The sequence below is a fragment of the Mustelus asterias genome, chromosome 8 (assembly GCF_964213995.1).
Source record: "Mustelus asterias chromosome 8, sMusAst1.hap1.1, whole genome shotgun sequence".
In the NCBI taxonomy this organism is placed as follows: Eukaryota; Metazoa; Chordata; class Chondrichthyes; order Carcharhiniformes; family Triakidae; genus Mustelus; species Mustelus asterias.
Genome location: NC_135808.1, coordinates 84,354,476 through 84,374,461, shown reverse-complemented (window position 1 = coordinate 84,374,461; position 19,986 = coordinate 84,354,476). Strand labels below are relative to the sequence as shown.

Below are 19,986 nucleotides of genomic sequence, written 5' to 3'. Positions count from 1 at the left end.
CTTAGCCAGCAATTTTAAATATTATTAAGAGAACGGAGGGAGATTTCTGAGGATGGATGGTTATGTTGTGTCATTGGGGAAAGTTAGGGTGATGTCGGTGACAAGAAAGGGAAATAGCTACACAAAGCTTGTTGATGATCAAAATGTTAGAGTGGAAAGATGTTGATATCAAGATGAATGAATGAGTGGGAGAATGTGCGTAATGAGTGCGATTGAGTGAGGATAGACAAATTGCAGATAAAAGATTTCCCAAGTTTCTGAAAAAGATCATCTAACAAACCTCACCTTGTAATCTAGGGACAGAGAGCCCTCTCACTTACATCCACCTGCAGCCCTTAAGCAGCTCCTGTTGGCTGACATACAAAGTTCCATTGTAAGACTCTTGTGCAGGAATCAATTGTTGCTTCAACCTTCATTGTTTCCACACCAAAGGCAATGATTGCAGAAATGGCTTGATCATTATGAGCTACTAGACCAAACAGACTATGTAAATGTGGTTAACAAAAACATTTTAAGGTTGAAAGATGTGTTGAAGCTAGCACACATAATAATACAAGAGTTGTGTTTGCAGAAGGTCAAGACAAGGGGACAATATTAAGAGTTGCACGACCATTAAGAAGAACACACAGAACTGTCACACAAAAGTTGAATGAATTCCAACATGAAGCTATTAGAATTTAACAAGGCATTGCAATTATAAACAAACTGCAATGCAAGTCAAGCCAATTTATAATTTATAGGATATTTAAACTCTTTTGCATTGTTGCAATCATCATTTAAAAATATTTTTGTACCTCAATGAAATCGCTGCTGAAGGGTATCCAATGACAACAGTGAAAAGCATTTTGATCTCTGAAACTCAAAATTGTCTTTTGAATGTTACATGGGAAAAAACTAAGAACATTTTAAAATAGGAATATCAAACACATGTCAATAACTTGGTGGATAAACACACCATTCAGTGTGAAGCTTTATTGTAGAAAGCAGCAAATTCTGGAATATCAAAATTAATGCATCCACTATCTGTGAAACTATCTCCTTTAAACCCTAGAATGCAAGCTATCAGGTCCCAGGGGATTTGTCACCACTCAATCCCATTGTCTGTGCTGAATTCGTTGATATTAGCAGGAGGGGTAATGAGTTATTACAAGTCTTATTGTCCATGGGTCAAGGGGGAAACATCACTCAGTGCTCCTGATCGCTATCCAGTAATCTGTATTGGAAAGTATACTTTTTTAATAATTCATGGGATGTGAGTGCTGATGGCAACGTCAGCATTTGTTGCCCTTGAAAAGCAGGTTTGATTTGATTTGATTTATTATTGTCACATGTATTAACATACAGTGAAAAGTATTGTTTCTTGAGCGCTATACAGACAAAACATACCCTTCATAGAGAAGGAAACGGGAGAGTGCAGAATGTAGTGTATGAGGCTTTCTTGAATGGCTGCAGTCCATGTGATAAAGGTACATCCACAGTTTGTTAGGGAGGTACATCCAGGTTTCTGAGCTAGCGGCAGTGAAGGAACTGTTTCAAGTCAGGATGGTGTGTAAGTTGGAGGGGAACATGTAGGCAATGGTGTTCCCGTGTGCCTGTTCCTTTGTTTTTGAAGTGGTGGAAGTTGTGGGTTTGGAAGGTGCTGTCAATGAAGTCGTGGTGAATTGCTGAAGTGTATCTTGTAGGTGGTACACTCTGCTGCCACTGCTCATCAGTGATGGAGTAACTGAATGGATGGGGAGCTAGTTAAATGAACTGCTTTATCTTGGATGGTACTGAGCTTCTCGAGTTGATGGAGATGCACTCATTCAGGCAAGTGGAAAGTATTCCATCTGCTGACAGCCACCCCACCTACTTATGCTGACGATCCCCTCTCCACCCACCTCACTCCCTCTCACACAACCCACAGCCTGTATTACCCCTCTCCCCCACATCATTATTCACCTCTGACCTGGGATCCAGTTATGATCCTGGGTCAGAGGTGGGTATTGTACTGGCAGCAGCCACCAGCTACTACCAGGGTACCGAGCCATTCAGTAGAGCTTTTGACGTCAGATTTGCTGGCAGCTCCCTCTGGGCGAGAGACAAATTCTCCCAAGGATGGAAGGAAGAGGACAACTTCTCCAGCCAAGCAGGTCTGGATGCAAGTGGCAAAGGAAGTGAGTAGCACAAGTGTGGTTCCTCCAATCTGGAGACAGAGGATCCAGGATGGGAAAGGTGAGTGGTTTAACACTTTCAGGTGTCAACCCCCATATTCTGACTTGCCCAGCATTCTCCCGCACAACATTCCAACTCATCAGAAGAATCAACTTGCAAATTCACTCATTCCACTCTCTGCAGGCACTTCACATCCCCACCTAAACAACTAACATCCACATTCACCTTCATCCTATTGCCCTCCACAACTAAAGTCTTTTCCTCCTCTCCACACAAGAAATTACAAATACTCACTCACAGCTCTCTGCTTTCTGTCCCTGTGGGAGAAGCAGGCACACGACCTGGTGAAAGGCAGATACCTGGTTGGGGGAGGGGAAGGGTGAGAGAGGGGGTGGCCCTTCAACGACATTACCTTGTTGGTCACTCAATGTGTGCCCACCTGTTCCACTGGGAAAGAACTCTTGTTCCAGGAGGCTGCAGATGTCAGCAGCAACCTGGCACAAGAGCTTGAGCCGCTAGTGCTCGAGCCTCTTGAAGCACTAGTGCTCAGACATGGTGAGACAACTGATCCTCTGCCTTTAGACACTGCGTTTGGGGTCTTGCTGCTTTCCTTCTGGATGTTGGCATCCACCTCCTTTGCCAATGGAATGTCATGTGGCTGAGGAGAAGGCAGATGGTGCTGCTGTTGGTGTTGGAATTGCATTTGAGCTTCATCAGGGGTGGCAGACTGCCTCCATGCAAGGTGAAGCAGGGAAGCACAGCTAAAGGTGAATGAAGTTCTAGCTGGTAAGGGGCCTACCAAGAAGTTGGCAATCACCTGTCAAGCAGTGAAAGCACACTCTGAAAGAAGTGTTTTGAACGGCAGTCTCTCAATGTCCATGACTGGAGCTCGTCAGTGGAACAGATCAAAATCTTCCCAGCTTGAGAGTTTCAGTGAAGAAGCTCTTCCGGCCCTGCGTTCGCTGGGTGAGCTGCTGACAAGTTGTGGCTGGGAAATCAAGAAATGAGGCTTTAAGATAGTTCTAATTGGCTTTTTCATAACCTTAAGAACACATTGCTGGTGTCAGGGTGTAAGTCAACCTTCGATGCCCTGAAAAATCCCTCCAAAAATGGCGGTCACCTTATACGCAGAATATAAAAGTGAAACACTGCAGTGGGTGTGGGTTGTTGCCATTTTGAAAAGTTATCTGCTTCTGATGCAAAGAGTCGGTGTATCTTAAACTCTTGTAACACATTCCCTCTCGTCTCCTTGATTGCTTACTCCCAGTTATAAGATGCCAATGGTAAGACATGTATTTATGGGAGAACAATTGAGGCTGACTGCTAACGTGGCTAAAGTTTGTCATGGCTGAAGAGGAGGGTTAACTCACATACCTCGTATATGCAAAAGCATTACTTTTGGGGCCAGGAAAATGTGGTTGTCTTATATGCTGGATCGACTTGTATGTAATGATTCACAGCATTGTACAGATCTAAGGGAGTTCCCAGCTTGCCTTCAGTCCTGCCCTGGAAGAGAGCGGGTGGTGTTGAAACATTGACCCATAATTAGTCCCAGGGGATTTGACTCCCCCCACCTCCCCCCTCCCACCATATGCAAACATATCTCTTGTTGCTTGGGAAAAGTTCCCTCATGGTTTCACTAAGCTTCTCTCATCCTTCCTCACCAATTCATTAATCATTGCTTCATCAGCTACTTAAAAATAACTGATGTGAGCCTCTCTAACCCCAGTGAACTGCAAGGTGATGACATGTATTTTATGTGCAGTGATTGCAAGAACTAAACGGGACAGGAAGCAGCAAATAAGACTAGATTCCATTTTATCTAATGGAGCCATCAGTACCTTTAAAATAAAACTAATTTTAATTGCATTTGTTGTTTGCTAAGTGCTGCAAATTTGTGGCTTTCTACTCCTCCAACCTGCTCTCCTCATTTTCTCACCTCATAAAAATGCTGCCTCTATTTCTAGTTGAGACAGTCTTCACTTGCAAAAGTGGCCATTCTTCATCATTGAGTAAGAGGGAATGTTGGAATGCTTTTAACTGTGGATTATGGAAGGACCCGGAGATGGGGGACTTCACAGCCAAGCTTGATGCTGTCATCTCCCGACACAATTCAACACGTATTGATGGATAAAGTTTAAAGTTTTAAAGTTTAAGTTTATTTATTAATGTCACAAGTAAGCTTACATTAACACTGCGATGAAGTCACTGTGAAAATCTCCTAGTCGCCACACTTCAATACCTGTTCAGGTACAGAGGGAGAATTTAGCACGGCCATTGTCCCTAACCAGCACTTCTTTTGGACTGTGGGAGGAAACTGGAGCACCCGGATGAAACCCACACAGACACGGGGAGAAGGTGCAGACTCTACACAGACAGTGACCCCAAGGCGGGAATCGAACCCGGGGCCCTGGCGCTGTGAGGCAGTAGTGCTAACCACTGTGCCACCATGCTGCCATTGAATAGTGATCAGGACTGGGGAACCCTGACAAGTTTTTGTCATTGCCAGCTCAGACAGACTGTAGTCAAATATGTCATCCTTAACAGCATAAACCAGGAATTGAACCTGAGATCTTCTGGAATACATGGCCCAGTCAAATGATAATGAGAAAATATGTGTTCAGTTCATGTTGAAATTAAGTTCAAATCAGGGAGCAAATCTTTGGTTGTGTTTCAGAAACATAATCAAAAGAAATTTATGGTTGACCCTGACCCCAAATTCTCATGAAAGCTATTTCCATCTATAATGTTGCGCAGTCTGTTTGGACAAATGCAAGACCTGATGTAATTCTGCTTTATGCAAGTTAAATAAATCACTCAAATTAGAGTAGCTGTTCGAGGATTGCTAAAGCTCATCTGAAATGTTATTTATGAGATTGGTCAACCTTTTGGATAATAATCTTATTAAAAAGTTTCAAGTTAGGAAACTGTTGAGTTCAAGTCCAGGAGAAAATTTAAGTTTATACCCCAGTAAGTTTATACCCCAGTACGGAGTCAGAGGAGCTGACTTTCGGCTGAGACCCTGTCTACCCTCTCAAGTGGACATTAAGGATCGCACAACGCTATTTCAAAAAGAGCAGAATTATTCCTGGTAACTTGACCAAAATTTATCCCTCAATCGAAATTGCAAAAACTGATTATCTAGTCATGCTTATCTAGTTGTTTGTGGGGCTTAGTGTGAGAAAATGAGCTGTGTTTCCTGTTTCAAAACAATGATTACACTTTTGAGGTATTTCATTGGCTGGTAAGTGATTTGAGATAACTAACGTAATTAACAGTGCTATATAAATGCCAGTCTTTTTAATATTTTTTAGTATTCCCAGGATTTCTGGCAATTTAGGATATCTAGGTTGAAGATGCTGATTTGATTATTGTCTTGCTTTGTGACCACCATAACAAGCTTGAGCTATTTTCTCTAACCTTTCTGCTAATAAGTTATCATTCCAATTGATATATTAGCTAAATTGTGGTCCGTGGAGAACAAAATAGCACTAATTTGCACCTCTATAGCACTTTCTGATGTTAGTAAATGAGCAGTTTCACAGTTAAGTGTGCCCTCAACAACTTTTCTTTAATGCGTATAAATCAGTAGTGTCTGGTCCCCAGTGATGTAGCACTCCAGCTAAGTAGGATAACAGCAACCCAAGAGATTGTTTTCATGTCCTTACCTCCTTTCCTGAAGGTGGTTAACTCATAACTGGAAGATAGATGCACAGGTGCTGGTTTCCATCTGGAACTTTGTTCAGCCATTGCTTTATTCATGTGTGATTCTGTACAGAAAGTGTTGGCAGGATATTTCAAAGTAGAGGGAAACATAATTGCGTCCAATCTTGTCCTCATTTGACATTTCCATCAGATACTGGGGAATAATCAATTCAGGCCAATTCCCGATCTCTCCAAGCCTCCACTAATCCAGGTGTTTGGTGCCTGAACATCACCCACAGTAAATGAAAATATTTAAACAAGGATCTTACTACATCTTGTTGCCTTTATTTGATTATTTCTGACGCTTTCCCTCCTGAATTTTATTTAAATTTCTGAGACCGGATGCACAGGTTTTTAAAATTCCCATGGTTCGCTTGCCATCCTGAGACTTGACACGTAACATTGATTCTCAGAACCCCACTGCCATTTCACATTCAATTGAGCCTTGGGTGGCACAGTAGCACAGGGGGTGGCACGGTAGCACAGGGGGCGGCACGGTAGCACAGTGGTTAGCACTGCTGCTTCACAGCTCCAGGGTCCCGGGTTCGATTCCCGGCTCGGGTCACTGTCTGTGTGGAGTTTGCACATTCTCCTCGTGTCTGCGTGGGTTTCCTCCGGGTGCTCCGGTTTCCTCCCACAGTCCAAAGATGTGCGGGTTAGGTTGATAAGCCAGGTTAAAAATTGCCCCTTAGAGTCCTGAGATGCGTAGGTTAGAGGGATTAGCAGGTAAATATGTGGGGATGGGGCCTGGGTGGGATTGTGGTCGGTGCGGACTCGATGGGCCAAATGGCCTCCTTCTGCACTGTAGGGTTTCTATGATTTCCTTGGGAGGAAGTACTGCCTTGGAGAGCATTCGGCCAACCTCCAATCCGTCCAGGCACAGCGCTGCAATGACCAAAAGAGAAACTGCAGTGTTCTACCTGGGAATAGGTGGTGATGGGAGATAGGCAGGTGTGGGGGGAGGTTTTGAATAGGTGGGTGCCCCAAATCTGTAGGGGCCTTCAGATTTAGGTGCACACCCATAACCACCTCCCTCTCCCTCCCGCAACTTCCTGCCTGAGATGGAGAATTGTTTCTTTTTCCATTTCCCACCCTGCTCTGACCTCTGCCCGCCAGCCTAAAAATACAGGCTGGGCAGAAATAGGCCCTTAAGTGGCCATAAGGTTGTCATTTAAAGTCTTAATAGGGGAAAGGGTGGGTTTCTCGCTTGAGGCCCTATCCTCCCAAATGTGAAATTGCATCTGAGTTGAGGCGGGACCTGGGGGAAATCCTGTCCATGCAATGTTATACTCCTCCCGCCTCAGAACCCGCCTGGGGTGGCAGCGGGGCAGTGTAAAACTGTGCCTCATAGTTTAAGAGATTTAACCTCAACATCCTAAATGCAGATTAAATTTCATTTGGGGATTTAATCCCACTGTATTATGTTTTATCAAAACACAGTTTCATAAGAAAATCATCCGTACGTTTGTTTTTTTTTAAATTCACTTTTGCCTTCCTTTTACATTTCCTGCCAAAATTGTGCATTGTTTTCACATTTTAGGAACCTTATGGTTTGATTTGAACAAAAACAACAGTTGAATTAGCTTTATTCCAAAAACATACAAATAACTAAGGTCTGCTGCTGTATTGAGCGGGGCAAAACCCCTAAAATGTCTACAACTGGATGGAGTCAGTTTTCATGTGTTGTTAACTGGTGGAGCAGATCCCCATTTGCTGCTGAACACATCTGAGTTTATCCTCTTGAAATAAATAGAATGGACATGGGGCAGTTCTAAATGAGTGGGCAATCTGCTCTGTCCACACAGCCAGTGATGCTGAAATCTGACCCATCTCTCTGCCTTTTACCCTCACTACTCTTTCATTTTTTAAGCCTCCCATTCTCTTGTTGGCTTTGTGTGTTTCCATTTATTTATTACTCTAATAGAAAACGAACAAATAGATTCCAATAGAAATAGTAAATTGAATTCCAGTACAATTACGTTGCAATGACCAAAATTGTCGTTCTTCATGCAGTGAAGAGGAAAAAAATCATGGGGGCAGCTGGAAGTTCCAGATGTTGGTGACCAGCAGCAAATCAACGGGCCTTTCAGCTGCCCAGTGTTCAGTCACAAAGCTAGCAGGAGGCCGACCTGTGCCTGAACCGTGAAAATGAGGTTTATGCAGGAGAAATGTGGTCAGCTGCATTTTCCTCATTTACCTCTGACACATTAACTCTATCATTCTCTCAAGTCTATATCACACTCTTTAAATGCTGCTGAACATGGCACTTTACTGATTGGTACCTTTTTTATTTTTTTAATGCTCAGTGAGCAATGTGTTGTTATTGCCTTCATTTTGGATTAGAACAGAAGAGTGGCAGAAGGGTCTTTCAACATTTCTAGAGAATGGCCACATTAGTTGCCATCTGCTTTGTTTTATTGGTTGCTGTTTGCGGTCACTTTTTCATTAACGGTCTTCAGAATCTTTGATTGGCAGTTTTTGTTCCTACTTGCTATTCAATATTTGGTATGTTCCCGTTGTCATTTGTATCTTCTTAACATTTGAACCAACCAGTTGTAAATGTGATATGTGCTTTCCAAAATGGGCACAAGCAAAGGCTGGTCACAAGACCTTAGTTAGAGTACATTCTCCTCCCTGGCTCCCAAAAGTGCATCACTTTTGGGGAAGTAGCTGTCTCTATATTTCTCCTACCCAAGACTCTTTACGTAGCCCAGATACAAGCCTACCTACGTGCTGGCCTTGAACACTGGGGAGCTGAAAAGGCCTGCTGGTATGCTACTGGTTACCAACAACTGGATCTTCTGCCTGATGTTTCCTCTTCATTGAGGACGAATGACAATTTTGATCATTGTGATGCATTTGTATTGAAATTCAATTAACTATTAATATTAGAATTTGTTGCCTAGTTTGTATTATATTTAAACTGCAATTATGATTACTTTTTGTGAGGTCGCAAAGTTCCCCTTAGGGTACATCAAAGTGCTCTGATCATGTGAAAGATGTGGGAAAGTTAGGCATACGCAAAGACTTTACAAAGGAAGTGTTTACATAGTTCAAAATTATGTGGAAGCAATGGGAATCAGGGATTGATTGAGAGGAATAGGCTAGAGAGGAAATAGAGGTAATGAGAATTAGAAAAGGTAAATGAAAATAAAAAACATAATTGGGTCCAAAATCATTCTGAAGGAAGCTTGGACACTTTAAAGCAAGGGCTTGATTCAGAGAAAGCTCATAAGGAGACTGTGGGTGGAATTTTCAATTTTTGAGACTAAGGGACTAAATTTTACCATCGCATTGCGCCCATTTTCAGATATGAAAACTTGGTGAAGTTGGGCGTGAGGCATTTAAATTGTCTTAATGGGCTGCACGCCCAACCTTACTGGCACTTCCCCCTTTACCACCGCGTTCGCCCATCCAAAATCGGCGCGAAACAGACATGCTCCACAAAAGTCCGATTCGGGCGCTTCAGTTAGTGAGGAGATAGGTGCCTAGCGTCCGACGGCTCTCTGCTTGAGATTAGTTGCGGGGCCGGGGTCCACTGCCACTCTGCCTGAGATCAGTGGTGGGAATGGGGGGTCTGCTGCCACTCTGCCCGAGATCAGTGAGGGGGAAGGGGGGTCCACTGCCACTCTGCCTGAGATCAATGGGGAGGAAGGGGGGTCCGCTGCCACTCTGCCTGAGATCAGTGTGGGGGAAAGGCCCGCAAACGGTCTGGGTGATGGGGGGGATAAGAGGGTCAATAATCTTGGGGGGGGGTGGGGCAATGTCTGTGGGGGCTAGGGGGAGGCATTATCCGGCCTGGGAGCGATGTGGCAGGGGAGCAGCATGGGACAGAGGTAAAATGTACCTAATTGATTTTTGGTCTATTAAAGTTAATGTACTAAAGTCATTGGGCTGTATATTAGTTACCCCTGTAGGCAGGGTTTTGATAGCTCCATCACCTTCCCACCCATCTCTAGTAATGCTTTCTATCAACCTTGCATGATTTGGGTTCTTACTCTGAACAAGCCGAATAGCTCACCATAGTGAATAACTCATCCGGATTAACCTTCCAAATCTCCTTTATAATCTTGAAAAATTGAATTTTCAGCCCATTTCAAAATCTTTTCAAAGAAGCCAAGGCTAAGTACTTTACCTTTTTGTTAACATAGAATCCTGTTGCCCATACTCACCTTGCCTGCTTACCTCTGAGCAATAATGATATTCCTATGATGTGCGATCAGAACAGTACTTCATATGAAGATTCACATTCTATGATTCAAATACCTTTGCTTGTAATGTAGAATAACTTAATCTGTTTTACACATTTCCCTTGCTAAGACAAACTTGTATTTCATTTGTACTTGTTGCTGCAGCCAAGTACTGGGCCAATGGTTTAAGAGATTGGTCTTGATAAATATTATTCATTGCGATACGTTCATAGCCTATTGTCTCCTGGCTCTTAGTTTAAAATTCTCATCTGTAAGTTCAAATCCCCTAGTGCCTCACACCTCCATCTTGGTAACCTTCTCCATTTCTTCTACCCTCAAAGGCCTCTGTGTTCCTTGCAATCTGACCTCTTTTGCATCCACCATTCCTTCCACATCATTAGCGGCAACGTCTTTGGTGGTCCAGGTTCGAAGCTCCAAAATTCCCTCCCTATGTTTCTTAGCTTTTACTTCTTGGAGGACAGAGTGGAGGAATAAGTCCTGTTACAATATAACTGCATTGAGTATGGGCCATTCCATTGATGCCTGCCTTCTGGTTATGAGCATATCAATAAGGCTGTGTCCTAGTAAAATGGAGGGTGGCACAGTGGTTAGCACTGCTGCCTCACAGTGCCAAGGACCAAAGGTTCAATTCCAACATTGGGTAACTGTGTGGAGTTTGCACGTTCTCCCCGTGTCTGTGTGGTTTCCTCTGCATGCTTTGGTTTCCTCCCATAGTCCAAAGATGTGTGGGTTTGGTTGATTCGCCATGTTAAATTGCCCCTTAGTGTCAGGGGGATTAGCAGGGTAAATACGTGGGGTTACGGGGATAGGGCCTGGGTGAGATTGTTGCTGGTGCAGTCTTGTTGGACTGAACGGCTTCCTTCTGCACTGTAGGGATTCTATGATTTTTGAAACCCATCTCTCTAATCAGAGTTTAATCATCCCTCCCCAAAATATCCTTCTTCAGCTCAGTATTCATTTTTTTCTAAGTATACAACTGCCACCTCCCCAGGACATTTTTCTTTCTATGTTAAATATGTTTTATAAATGGTTGTTGCACCAATTGTCTCTGTCCTGGTTAACTCAGCTTTCTAATGGCTTCAGTTATTCCTCTAATGAGGAAGTGTGGGACAACGATTATGATTTGCTGCAAGCAAAACTTTTTTACCCTTCTCTCTTCTGCCCTGAAGGCAGACAGGGGTACACATTCACAATGGGTAAAGGACCATAGGTGTCAGTAACCATCTCTGGTTATTCTTCATATGTAATTCTCAGACAGTAGATATTAGCAAGCTAACATAGCCAAGGACTGCACAAAGTATGGATTTTTCAAACATTAAGTTATGAACAGGGAATGGAGAATAAGGCTAACTTTTCTCCTTGTCCAAGAACCCTAAAGCCAATTCTAACAAATCATCATCATAAAATGTTACAGCACAGGAGCAGGTCATTCAGCTTATCTGAGCCAGTGGCTTTTCTTTTTCCACTTGGAAAAGCCACTTGGTTCAACCCTACTCTCCTGCTCACTCCCCATACCCTTTAATACTTATAATCTGCATATGGCTAATTCATTTTTAAAGAAATTTACGGACTCTATTTCAGCAAGATCTGTGGTGGAGAAGTCCACTTTCTAACCAGCCTGCTGGTGGAGAAGATGGGGGCAATTTTACCAAAAAGATTCCAAGTCCAGGACTGGCGTGAAAACAGGAGAGTTTCAGAGCTGTATTTTGGGTGAGTTTAAGTCTGCTATCTTATGCACTCAATGCATGAGAAAAACAGCAGAAACAGTTTCTCGCCTGCAGAGGGAAGGGGTGGGGCTTAAGTCACCCAGACGCTGGCTGAGAGCAGCAGAGGGCGCCATTGGGCATGTGCAGGTTCCGACACGCCACAGCGAAAAACCGCACCGACCTCCTCAGAAGACAAACACGGGACACGGCGGACAGAGTACCCTTCGTCGTCCAGTACTTCCCCGGAGCGGAGAAGCTACGGCATCTCCTCCGGAGCCTTCAACATGTCATTGATGAAGACGAACATCTCGCCAAGGCCACCCCCACACCCCCACTTCTTGCCTTCAAACAACCACGCAACCGCAAACAGACCATTGTCTGCAGCAAACTACCCAGCCTTCAGGAGAACAGTGACCATGACACCACACAACCCTGCCACAGCAACCTCTGCAAGACGTGCCGGATCATCGACACGGATGCCATCATCTCACGTGAGAACACCATCTACCAGGTACATGGTACATACTCTTGCAACTCGGCCAACGTTGTCTACCTGATACGCTGCAGGAAAGGATGTCCCGAGGCATGGTACATTGGGGAAACCATGCAGACACTATGACAACGGATGAATGAACACCGCTCGACAATCACCAGGCAAGACTGTTCTCTTCCTGTGGGGGAGCACTTCAGCAGTCACGGGCATTCAGCCTTGGATCTGCCGGTAAGCGTTCTCCAAGGCGGCCTTCACGACACATGACAGCGCAGAGTCGCTGAGCAGAAACTGATAGCCAAGTTCCGCACACATGAGGACGGCCTAAACCGGGATGTTGGATTTATGTCACATTATCAGTAACCCCCACAGCTCGCCCCTGGTCTTGCATAATCTCACCAGCTGTTCTGTCTGGAGACAATACACATCTCTTTAACCTGTGTTTAATGTTCCCTCCAACCACATTATCTGTACCTTTTAAGACCTGGCTGGCTGTAGAGATTTGCATTCTAATTAGTATTCTGTAACTTGATTTCTGTGTCTGTGTGCACTGTTGGAGAACAGAGACCACTCCATCTGACGAAGGGGCAGCGCTCCGAAAGCTTATGGTATTTGCTACCAAATAAACCTGTTGGACTTTAACCTGGTGTTGTGAGACTTCTTACAGGTCTCTAGCAGCAGACACCTGTCACTCAGCCTCTGCCTCTTTCAACCAGCCTCCCTTATTAAACAAAGCAACCCCCCAGCAATCGTGTGGGCTCGTGGCCTATCGCGACTGCCCCCCCACCCCCGCCCCCAACACCAGTCTGGACTGATTGACCCTGCAACCCCCCTGCCCACCCAAACCGAGCCCTCCCTCCCTCCTCCTTCTGCCCCACACCCCCCGTGATTGGCTGTCTGCCCAGCACGCCCCCCCCCCCCCCTCGTGATTGCAGGCCTGATGCCCTCACCATCCCTCTCCCTCCACCCCACCAATTCCTGATGCAGAGTGCGCAGCGGTTCCCCATTCCACCCCCCCCCCCCCACCCCCAATGTACAGTATCACCCCCCCCCCCTTGCACCAATAACCGGGCAGTTCCTGGTCTGGCCCCACCTCCCAGCCCCACTCTCTTTGGTACTGCCTGGCCTGGCACTGCCCAAGGGGCAACCCTCCCTTGCCCTTGACCTCCCTGGGGGGCCTCAATTGCCTCCAGTTCTACTGGCGAGGCCATCATAACTGGTTCCGGGCTTGTTAAATCTATGCAAAATAACATTTAAATATATTTAAATAAATTATTCAGCCTCTCGCCCATTCCCAGCGCGAGGCTGATCGTGCTGGATATCCGATGCCGGTAAGATCGCGAGAGGTGAGAAATCGGGCATGAACCTGATTTTCCGTCTCTCACGCGATCTTTCCGGCTCGCACCACCAATCAGCCGGCCAGGTGCAATGATAAGATTGCCCTGTTTTCTCTAGTTTCTTACATAGATTTGGGATTGAACCAGTGCCTTTCCAGGCGGGTATGATTCAGCAACATAAGAGTTCAGTTGCTCCCTCAGACTTCAAAGAAGTTCCCATTTTAAGCATAGCATTCATCAGGTTACGAGTTGCAATGAAACAAAAAAATTCTACTAATCATGTCACTAGTGTTAATGCAGCAGTAAAATACACCAAGGATACAATGCAGGGATGTATTTGAAATTCTTCATACAAAACAGTTAAAAAAAAACATTTGTGCAAAAACATTTGTGGAGAAATAAGTCCTGTTACAATAATAACCACATTGAGTATGAGCCATTCCATTGATATCTGCTTTCTGGTCACAAACATATCAATAAGGCTGTGTCCGAGTAAAATATACATACAACAAATATTCAAAATTAAAACAAGAATAAAGCACACCTCATCACAAATTATTTGTAGGAAGTGGTTTTGAAAATGAAAACATCTGCCAGAAGGACAAATGGAACTGCGAGTTGGAATTGCTAGTCTAGTCATGTTTCCATTCTAAAAAAAAAATTATACATCCTTAGTGGCTGCGCGAATGGCAGCTCACTTACTCAAGCAACATAAAAAAAGTGTCCAGTTCTTCATAATGGAACAAGTCGATGTTCATCTGGATCATGCTTTTAGCCAGATGTTTAGATACGTGAGATTAAGGACAAATTTCCCTCAACGTGTTTTATGAAAGGCTGCAATATTCTCTCACATACCCTCCCTTCAGCATCAAATTCAGTACTGTACTACCTGAAGGAAAGCACTCACAATCCCTCTACTCCCTCGGTTCATTCAGCAAGTCGAACTGCTCAACACAAAGATATCTCCCCAATAAGAAAAGTTGATTGTCATCTCAAAGCTTGCATTTTGGACCAATTTATATTAAATAGTTGCATAGCAACAAATATAAGTGAAATTTAAACTTGCTATTTATATAAATTTAAAATTCTAATTTAAAATGCATCTTAAACTAGATATATGTTACACTCGTAGTCCTTTACCATGTTACCATTTGTTTTTTTTACCAGAACCTGTGCATTTCATAAGAGTCCAATTTAGTTTTGGTAAAAGAAAGCTTAAACAACTGTGCAGTTCAGAGTCCTGCTTCCAAAAGGAATTATTGTCGTAAGCGTTGACTGCAGAGAAAGTCTGCATAATTTTATTTGTTCTTGCACTTTGTTAGAAATTTAGGCTTTCCCATGAAATATCACCTGTTGCGGGGATGTAACTTCTTTCACCAAACCACATACTTTTATGGTTATGTGATGATTCTTCTTGTGGAACAACAAATATCTGAAAAAGATCATTAATTAAAAAAAAAATCAGTGTAGTTCTCTCAATGATCTAATGGGAAAAGGCACTATCCAGTATTTAAGGACCTGAAGCTCCTTTTCTATTCTCGTCTAGGCCTACAGCTGGGACACTACAACTGCTCTCAGCTCAGCAAGAGAGGAAACAAATAGTAATCGTGGTACTTGCTCTGATCACCATTCAGTGTTTGTGTGAGTGTGTATGTGTGTGCATGCGTGTGAACATCACTTGAGGACATATACCACAGTGTGATGATCTCCTCAATTGTCAAACAGCCCACTGACACAGGGCGCAGGCATACCCATGATGAGTGGCCACTTAAAAGAGCCACTGGAAGGCTGTCGGTGTCTGTGATGCACAGCCCAGAAAAATTTAGCACCTTTGGGATAAGAAGGCAGAAAATAAGAGGAAAAAATGCTTGCTGCAATGGCGCAGAAAACCCATTCACAGTTTGGTCGGGATCAGGATGGTAGGTGGCTGACAGATCGCATCAAAGCTTCACTTATGTGTTGTCGTGTATATAAGTCTTCTTTTCATTCCCTATTTTCTTTCTAAAATTAGATTATACTCAATTATAAAAACTGTTTAAACAAGTTCTAAGAATATATATATATATATATATATATATTACAATTCTGCTCTAATAACAGATTCATTTGCCAACTGGCCATCACTGTCCCCCAGTAGTGTTGTCTGTATTGGATCAAGTTGCATTGTTTTATGGGACAGATGTGCAAAGATTGGCACGCTAGTTCCACTAGGATGACTTGACATGGATAGATGATGAGATAGCAATGGAGTGTTTGCATCATGATTTGATCCCGAGGAAGGCAAGCTTGTCACATGACCAGTGCTTGTTGATCCACTCCCGCTACTGGGTGACCGGCTCTTTGGTGGTGGACCATGTGGAATCATTCTTGGTGGCCCTTGTTGATAATGGGTAGCTGGGTAGGCAGCATACCCTGCAGGTACAGGATAACTGTTAACTTGGATGAATCTCTGATGCTGGGCTATTGATGGACCAATTATGCCTCCGATTTGGGCCTGGGGTAGGCCCTGTGCTTGATATATGTGTATAGGATACCTTGGGTTACTGAGATTACTAACCGGACTTGCACTAAGAGATGTCGTCTGGGTTGTGGCATTCCCTCCAGATGGTGTTGTAGAACTGGTATGACTTGATAGCCCTTCCCAGGACCTCAGCCTAACATGAATATCCTTAAATCGTGGTCTTCTGGCTGGAATATCATGCCAGGTTTCTGTCATTAAATCATACATTCTAGGAGGGCAATCTTCTGGGCATGGGAGTAACTGCCTCTTCCGTATCATTTCTATTACTTCTTGATTAGAAAATCCATAATATGGTTGCAGTCCAAAACTAAAAATCTCCCATAAAACCACTCCAAAAGACCAAATATCTGAGTCACTGGAAAACTTTCCAAACAGTATCGCTTCAGGAGGCATCCAGCGAATTGGGAGGAGGGACTTATTTTGCACCCTGTAATAATCAGCTGCATAGATCTCTCTTGAAAGACCAAGATCAGATATCTTCACTCTCAGTTGTTCTCCAATAATGATGTTTCGTGCTGCCAGGTCTTTGTGAACAAAAAAATGGCTTGATAGGTATTCCATTCCTGCTGCTATCTGTATGGAGATGTGCAAAAAGTCTGCGTGGTCCAGGCTCGATTTGACAGTTCCATCTTCATCACTGCTGCATCCGACGTCGGAATGGGGTGATCTCATGATGAGAAATTCATGAAGATCACCATGGTTCATGTACTCAAAGAGCATGCACACTGGCTGTTCCTGTGTCACCACCCCAAGGAGGCAAACAACATTGGGATGGTGCAGCTCTGACATCAGAGATGCCTCCTGCTGGAACTCTGCCCACAGCTGGGGGTTACTGAAGTCCTTCAGGGTTTTTATAGCAACGAGTTGGGCATGATCCATCCCTGGTAGGTAAAGATGACCTTTGTAGATTTTTCCAAAGGCACATTCTCCTAATTCTTCCATAAAGCGAACAGCAGAAAGAGGCAGCTCCTTAGCTTTACACTGCTGGATGAAAGAAAAACAGAACTTTTAAATTATGGGGTCAATAAAGTAAAATATAACTTGAAATAAAATATATGAATCATTTCATTGATATAACGATATTATGATTGTAAAATAAATTCTCATGTATTGTGGTAAATTATTTAATGAGCAGTTTGTTTCAAAGTATGCATACAGCTATAAAAAATGAGAAATTTCACCTTAAATAATATTAAAGTTTGCAACAAATATCTCCCCCATCATGCTCTAATTGTCTCCCTTCCTTTCCCATTCATTTTGGATGCAGCCAAACTGATATCTTGCCAAGTAGCCATTTGTAAATCCGAACAGATTGTGTCACCACGATACTGCATTGCAGAGCCTAAAGCTGCCCTCCGCTGATGCCTATGGTAACATCTGCAAGCAGAGTCACTGAATAGCAGTCAAAAGTTGGAAAACTTGCTTCAATTTTCCTTTCCTTGGACCAGAGGCCCTAAGACAACCCCAGATAAAGATCAGCAGAGGCTGCCGGCCTCCAAAGGCCTTGCTAGTCTGTATAACACAATTTAACACCAGGTAATATCTATGTCTACTGAGCCAGCAAAGGAGGCTGCAATGGCTATGTTAAACTTTAAACATGAGGTTAAAAGAAAAACAAACCCACATTATTCCATCCTTGACAGCTCAGCCATCAAGAATTGTTGTGTTTGTTAAAACAAAAATTCTGATTTATATTGAAAACTTCGGAAGTTACATTTTCTCATCTCAGGAAAAGGACATGAACAGCACACAATTTTCCATTCATTTAAATAAACAGAAGGAAAATTGGAGACAATTTCCTGATCTGCACTCTTGGCAGGTTAAGACGCTCCGCCAGGAGTGCGCAGTTGGAAATTTACCCTTATGAAGCTGACGTTTTACTCAGGAATGCCATACCATCAGGAAAAAAAAAAGCAAGCACAGGCGTTAACCTCTCTTGTGACTGTGTGCCGGTTTTTCCAAAATAGCCTACATAAAACTAACTTGTAATAGATTATTTTTGTTAAAATGAAAAACACATTCTGTGCTTCTTACAGCACCTCATAATTCAGGATCTTGCTTTAGAATACACTGCATACTCTACTACTTAATAAACACCATTAAAATCCTTCCAAAGCTGCAACAGATTTGAAAAACTAACCCATGCATTGCATGGCGATGGCAGGAAATAAAGTTTCATTATAAATGCACAGATGGTCTGTATTAAGAGCAAATCCTCAAGGGCAAGATTGTTTTAAGCTGACATACACTATATTATATACCGAGTAATAAAAGAAAATTGACCTCTGCATGACTCCTGGTGGATTTTATTTTTGTCTCTTCGCACCAATACTGGATGACTATCAAAAGAGAAAAGAGGAGCCATAACTTTGGAGATTCAGGACAGCTTACAACACGACAGGAGGCTATAAATCTGCTTGTTTTTGTTTGACAGACTGGTCTTGTACCCAGCCGATCAAACTGTATAGCAAATGTAAGATACACGCTCGGTTTCCAGCCAAGATAAACTGAACCCAGTGGAAGAAAAACAACTGACTCCAGACATGCCAGATTTCCGCATTTTCTTTCCCTCTTTCTGAAAAAACCACTTATGTTAAGTACCAGGCGAGTCTGGGTTTCATTTACCATCTTTCAAAAGAAGAAACAATTAAAGAGACCATGCTCTTTGTGTTTTTTTTTGTTCCATGGACCTTCCTAAATTGTCTTTTTTAAATATTGAAATATAAAATATATTCCCATGCATGACTGTAATGAATGAAAAAACCCCTTTTCTTCGCTCTTACCTAACACAGATAAAATAATGCATCTGAACAGCTAATCCTGAGTCCTGTAGGTGAGTGCAAGAAGTGGCATAAAGCTGAAACCAAAAGACCAGGAAGGAGCTTAGACTTCACTCGCAGTGTGTGCGCTGAGTTAGCAGATTTCAGCTGCAGCAACTGTCAGAAGATACAATTACCTTCTGCACTTTACAGCGAGACAGAAGGCAGGGGGATGGCGGGGGGTGGGGTGGGGAGGGGGGGTGGAGGGCAGGAATCAGTCCAAATGACTGTTCGTGATTCAGTTGTTTCTACTGGAAAGCATCCTATTACTGGGTGAGCAGAGGTTCAGGTTTAGCTTGTTGATATGCCTTTGTGTTTCTATTGACTGTTAACGTGAGGTTTGAGTGAGATAGCAGCGGTGCCAAGGAACCATTTCCTGGTACGATTCAAGTCTTTAGGGGAAAGAGTAGAAAAAAAGTTCCAAAAAAATTACAGATCAATCTCATTCCAACATTTTGAGAGTAGAGTTATTTAACACTTATGGAGGAGGGTGTAACAGTAACAGTCTCCAATAATAAGAATGTAAAACAAAAACAACTTTTGACAAGCGAAGTCCATGGGTTTATAACCAAGGTCAATATTAGATATACCAGATAAAGCTAATGTCGGAACGTGTTTTTTTTTCTTACGGTTCAAGGACAACTTGGGCTTCCTCTCCCCCAGGTTTACCTTTCTCCCCTCTCTGGCCACAGTCGGGCGGTCGGAAAACAGGGCAGGCTGGTGGTTCTCAACAACAACCCCCCCCCCCCCCGCCAACCATGCCAGGTCCCTCGGTGGCTCCACTGATAGATGAGGCCCACTTTGCTCAAACAGACCAGGAAGGTGTCAACCTCAGTTCTAACGGGTAGTATGCTGATCACAGCTGGAAGCATACCAATAAGGACTCATGTGCTTGGAGCAGAAATTGCCAAAAGCCTGCCTATAATCCAAAAGTTGGAAAATCTCAGCAGGCCTGACAGCATCTGTGGAGAGAGAATAGAGCCAATGTTTTGAGTGTGGATGACCCTTCGTCAGAGCGGAAGAAGCTCTGACGAAGGGTCATC

General features: G+C 43.4%; 1 protein-coding gene across 1 annotated transcript in view; it reads right to left on the bottom strand.

Moving 5' to 3' along the window:
- Positions 1-13,929: 13,929 nt before the first annotated feature.
- Positions 13,930-19,986, bottom strand: part of ror1 (receptor tyrosine kinase-like orphan receptor 1) — a 332,421-nt gene continuing 326,364 nt past the window's right edge. Inside the window, exon 10 of the mRNA XM_078219199.1 lies at positions 13,930-17,108. Coding sequence (XP_078075325.1) covers positions 15,681-17,108 — 1,428 coding nt within the window. The 3' untranslated portion in view covers positions 13,930-15,680. The remainder of the gene's footprint in view (positions 17,109-19,986) is intronic.